The sequence below is a fragment of the Bison bison genome, unplaced genomic scaffold (assembly GCF_000754665.1).
Source record: "Bison bison bison isolate TAMUID 2011002044 unplaced genomic scaffold, Bison_UMD1.0 scf7180017864317, whole genome shotgun sequence".
In the NCBI taxonomy this organism is placed as follows: Eukaryota; Metazoa; Chordata; class Mammalia; order Artiodactyla; family Bovidae; genus Bison; species Bison bison.
Genome location: NW_011494889.1, coordinates 992321 through 996822, shown reverse-complemented (window position 1 = coordinate 996822; position 4502 = coordinate 992321). Strand labels below are relative to the sequence as shown.

At 45.3% G+C, this 4502-nt stretch overlaps 1 protein-coding gene across 2 annotated transcripts in view; it reads right to left on the bottom strand.

Annotated features, from left to right (window-relative positions):
• Positions 1–4502, bottom strand: part of MIA3 (melanoma inhibitory activity family, member 3) — a 56610-nt gene that overhangs the window by 42296 nt on the left and 9812 nt on the right. For both annotated transcript variants that reach the window (XM_010852817.1, XM_010852818.1), the window contains exon 5: positions 3310–3471. In XM_010852817.1, coding sequence (XP_010851119.1) covers positions 3310–3471 — 162 coding nt within the window. The remainder of the gene's footprint in view (positions 1–3309; positions 3472–4502) is intronic.

The following is a 4502-nucleotide window of genomic DNA, read 5'->3' as shown; positions in this document are numbered from 1 at the left end:
AGACGAAAGGGAACCGCTTACAGGTAGGGGCCTGGTGTAGCCAGGTCCAATTCTACCTCTACCTGGAAGGATCTCTACATGAGGTGGAGGTAGGGAAGGAATTTCAGGAGTTTTGGGGGTCTGGGGTGTTTCTTATAAACAGCTAGGAGTCCAAGAAGTAACTAACGAGAAGGAGGATTAGTTGCCACGCAGATGTCTTCCAACCCTAAGACTCCACTGCTACTGACCTATGAATCTGACCACTGGTGAAGTTTTCCCAAGCCTCATCTGAGATGCATGAACCTCATCTGAGATGCATGAAGGGAGATTTGGGAAGATCATCTTCTAAAGAAGGGCATGGCAACCCACTCCAGTATTCTTGCCTGGAGAATCCCAGAGACAGAGGAGCCTGGTGGGCTACAGTCCATGGGGTCGCAGAGAATCGGACACGAATGAGCAACTAATACTTTCACTTTCACGGTTCAGTCTCTAAAGGAAGCTGTGTCACTTGGTGGTGCGACTTAAAGGATGAGGCAAGACATCTGGTTTTAATTCTGCAAGCAAAATCTTGCAGAGAGTTTCTGACCAAGAAGGTATCAATTTATTCAGTACATGACTTATTATCAACGAGGAAAACATTTTTGAGTTACAAGAGTTTAGAAGTACAGAGTACTGCATATGAACGCAATATCCTCTGGAACACAAGAGACCTCTGATATGCCATTTCTTCTCAAATTAGCTGAATTCCTCTTCCTGCTGTGACCTCTCCTATATTTTGAAGGGCTGAGGTGGTCAGGGACGCAGCCCAGTGCCGCTGGGCCTGCGGTATCATAGGGTAAGACTCTACCTATGGTTAGAGACCACAACCTCTAAAAACACAAAACGATAATGATGTTGTATCACAATACTGGATAGACAAAATAACACAAATCGGCTGTTCTTCTGATTTATCAGTAAAGTGAGTGAGCTACACAAAAATTAGAACGCCGTTGATACTAACACTGGGGTTGCATTTTTAAAAACCTTATTTTGGGTGGGAGGGGGGAGGGAGGGGACATATATATACCTATGGCTGATTCATATTGATGTATGGCAGAAACCAACACAACAGTGTAATTACCCTCCAATTAAAAATAAATGAATTAAAAAAAATCCTTTATTTTGAAAACAACTTTCTCAATCCAAATGAAATCTGCTACTCACTGTCCCATTGGATGTTTACTGTGCTCTGTGATTAAGTAGTGATACTATTCCCAAGGTTCTGCCTCCACTGGACTGTTACCTCCTGCAAAGTTCTGCACTGTTTCCTCTAATCTTATAGTATAAGGATGCTGCTGCTGCTGCTAAGTCGAGTCAGTTGTGTCCGACTCTGTGGGACCCCATAGACGGCAGCCCACCAGGCTCCCTCGTCCCTGGGATTCTCCAGGCAAGAACACTGGAGTGGGTTGCCATTTCCTTCTCCATTGCGTGAAAGTGAAAAGTGAAAGTGAAGTCACTCAGTCGCATCTGACTCTTGGCGACCCCATGGACTGCAGCCTACCAGGCTCCTCCATCCATGGGATTTTCCAGGCAAGAGTACTGGAGTGGCTTACCATTGCCTTCTCCAGTATAAGGATAAGGATATCTAGATGTAAATATCCCCTTCACAGATTTAAAAGACGCTTTACCATGACTAGGTAGCATATTAACAAAAGACCTGAGCTACAATGTACTCTATTGGGAGTGGAATGGAGGAGAGAACAGAGGGAAACAGAATTTGAGACACAGAGCTGCTGCTGCTACTAAATCACTTCAGTCGTGTCCGACTCTGTGCGACCCCATAGATGGCAGCCCACCAGGCTCCCCGTCCCTGGGATTCTCCAGGCAAGAACACTGGAGTGGGTTGCCATTTCCCTCTCCAATGCATGAAAGTGAAAAGTGAAAGTGAAGTCGCTCGGTTGTGTCCGACTCTTAGCGACCCTATGAACTGCAGCCTACCAGGCTCCTCCACCCATGGGATTTTCCAGGCAAGAGTACTGGAGGAGGGTGCCATTGCCTTCTCCGAGACACAGAGCAGTAGTTCTCAAACTTCAACTTCTAACAGGTCAGAATTCCCTGGAGGGATTGTTAAACAAGATCGCTGGTCTCCACCCCCAGTTTCCCCGCTGTTGGTCTGGCTGAAAACTGCTGGTTTTGAGCATAAGACTTTTTAAGAATAGTATTTTAGATTTCCATTACTCACATAAGCTAATGCCTGCCAAGTACTGGTTGGTAGATTAGTTATAGTCTCTGACCTGTTTGCTATTACTGATCTCCATCTGTCTTGACTCCTGCTTTCCTCTGCTAGTTCTGAGAGGGTAACAGGCAGAAAGGCCAGGGGTCTCCAAACGAGGAAATAGCCTACAAGTGTCAGACATTTTTATCTCTCCTAAGGGGCAGGAGGAAACAAACTAGCGATATTTTTTCCTTCTCTATACAAATTTAAAAGGAGGTTTCTCTTAAAATACTGTGTTGCCATAATGACACCTGGTTTCCGTTGAAGTTAACTTCTCAAACCTAGAGATAACCAATGCCTTTTTCTTATGGAAATGTTTGTCTTAAGCTATGCTAATGTACTATGCATTTATCCCAAACTCTGTCTTCAAGTCGGTTCCACCTCTTGGCTCAGAACCTGCTTGACAAACCAGTATGTTATACTCAGATATTGTTCCCCTAATCTATGTAAATGAAACTATTTGTATGGTGGTCTGCCCTTCTTCAAGATTCAAGTTAATCATTTTATGGCCTAGGATAAACCATTTGGTGCCAAGATTATTCCAAAATGCATCTTATGGGTGAGGGGCCTGGTGCCATTCTAAATTTTAAGACATTCCTTTCTTTCATAAACAGACTGTTAGTGACTATATAACATCCAGCTGAAGACTAGCAGGGGGGTACTCTTCTGCCCCCTTCTGATGCCTATGTCAAAAGCTTTCTCTATGTCCTTTATACTTTAATAAAACTTCATTACACAAAAGCTCTGAGCGATCAAGCCTTGTCTCTGGCCCCGGATTGAATTCTTCTCCTCTGGGGGCCGAGAATCCCGACGTCTTTGCGTGATTCAACAACCTTTCAGTTCCAGGGATCAAGCCTTGTCTCTGGCCCCGGGTTGAATTCTTCTCCTCTGGGGGCCGAGAATCCCGACGTCTTTGCGTGATTCAACAACCTTTCAGTTCCGGGATTTCTTACTTTTTAAATGCATTTATGCCTGTGTTATGGTCCCCTCCATTTCTTACTTTTATCAACCAATTTCCTAGTGGGTCTTCTCTAGGACAGGCTTCTACTTTGTAAAGAAAAATTAGCACATGTTACCTGGGTCTCCATCTGCCTCGGTTTGCGGCTTCTGGGCCACTCCTGAGGTACCCATGTCCCTGGTCACGGGTTGAGCCAAATGGCCGGGCTCTTTGGGAATCTGCATCAGAGGAACTTCCATGTGCTCCTGCGGGAAGTTCTCCTCCAGTGGTGGCTGTGTGTCTACAGGAGAGAAGAACACATTGGGCTGGCAAAGCTCAATGACAAGTCCCCCTCCAGCACACAACTCCGTGGCCCCCCACCCTGCCCTCCATGCGCTGGCACCCCACAGGGCAAAACTGGGCAAGGAAAGAATAGTTTCAACTGCTTTCTCTCACATTATGGATATCTAATCTACATGATAAAATTTATGGAGAAACTCTGATCCCAAAGCATTTCATAAATATCTTTCCTGTAAGGACTTCAATAAACCTAACTTCCCTTGGCAAACCAACATATGCCCACACAGAAAAATGTGGAAAAGGGAATTCTAGTCAAGAGCAGAAATAGCAAACATCTACTCCACAAAGAAGTAACACATCTCCTCCACACAGAAGCAGGCTTGCTTCACAGAGCTGGTACAGGGAAGGGCGTGACATGAAAAGGCAGCTCGCCGAGGTGCCTTTCAAATCTCTTCAAAGTATACCTAAGAGTCTGTATACCTCCCATCTCAGAAGCACGGGGACAGAGGAAAGAGCATGGAGCTAGGAATCAACTTTTCTAGGGTTCTGCCTCAGGGTCTGTCCAGTCGCTCTGTAAGGAATGGCTTCTATGTCAAGTGCTGTGTTAGGAGGCTCTGCATCCTGGTTCCGTTCCTTGGTTGGAATGGAATCTGAATGCAAGAACTCAAGGGCTTGGTAGAATTTAATTGATCAAAGTGCCTGCCTTAACAGGGCAGGGAAGAACATGGCATCCGTTGAAGATGAAAGCTGGGCAGAGGGGTGACTACACTGGAAGTCCAGTAGTTAAGACTCTGCATTTCCGCTGCAGGGGGCTTGGGTTCGATCCCTGGTCTGGGAACTAAGATCTTACACGTCGCTCAGTGCAGCCAAAAAACAAAACCAACCAACCAAACAAAAACTTCCTTAAAAAAAAAAAAAGAATGTTAGAAGGCATGAACTCAGGCAAGGCATCGAGTTAAAAGTTAATGCCAGTCCATCCCTGGACAGACAGGAGTTATTTTATGGTGAAGAAAATGTGTTCAAAAAGTGCTT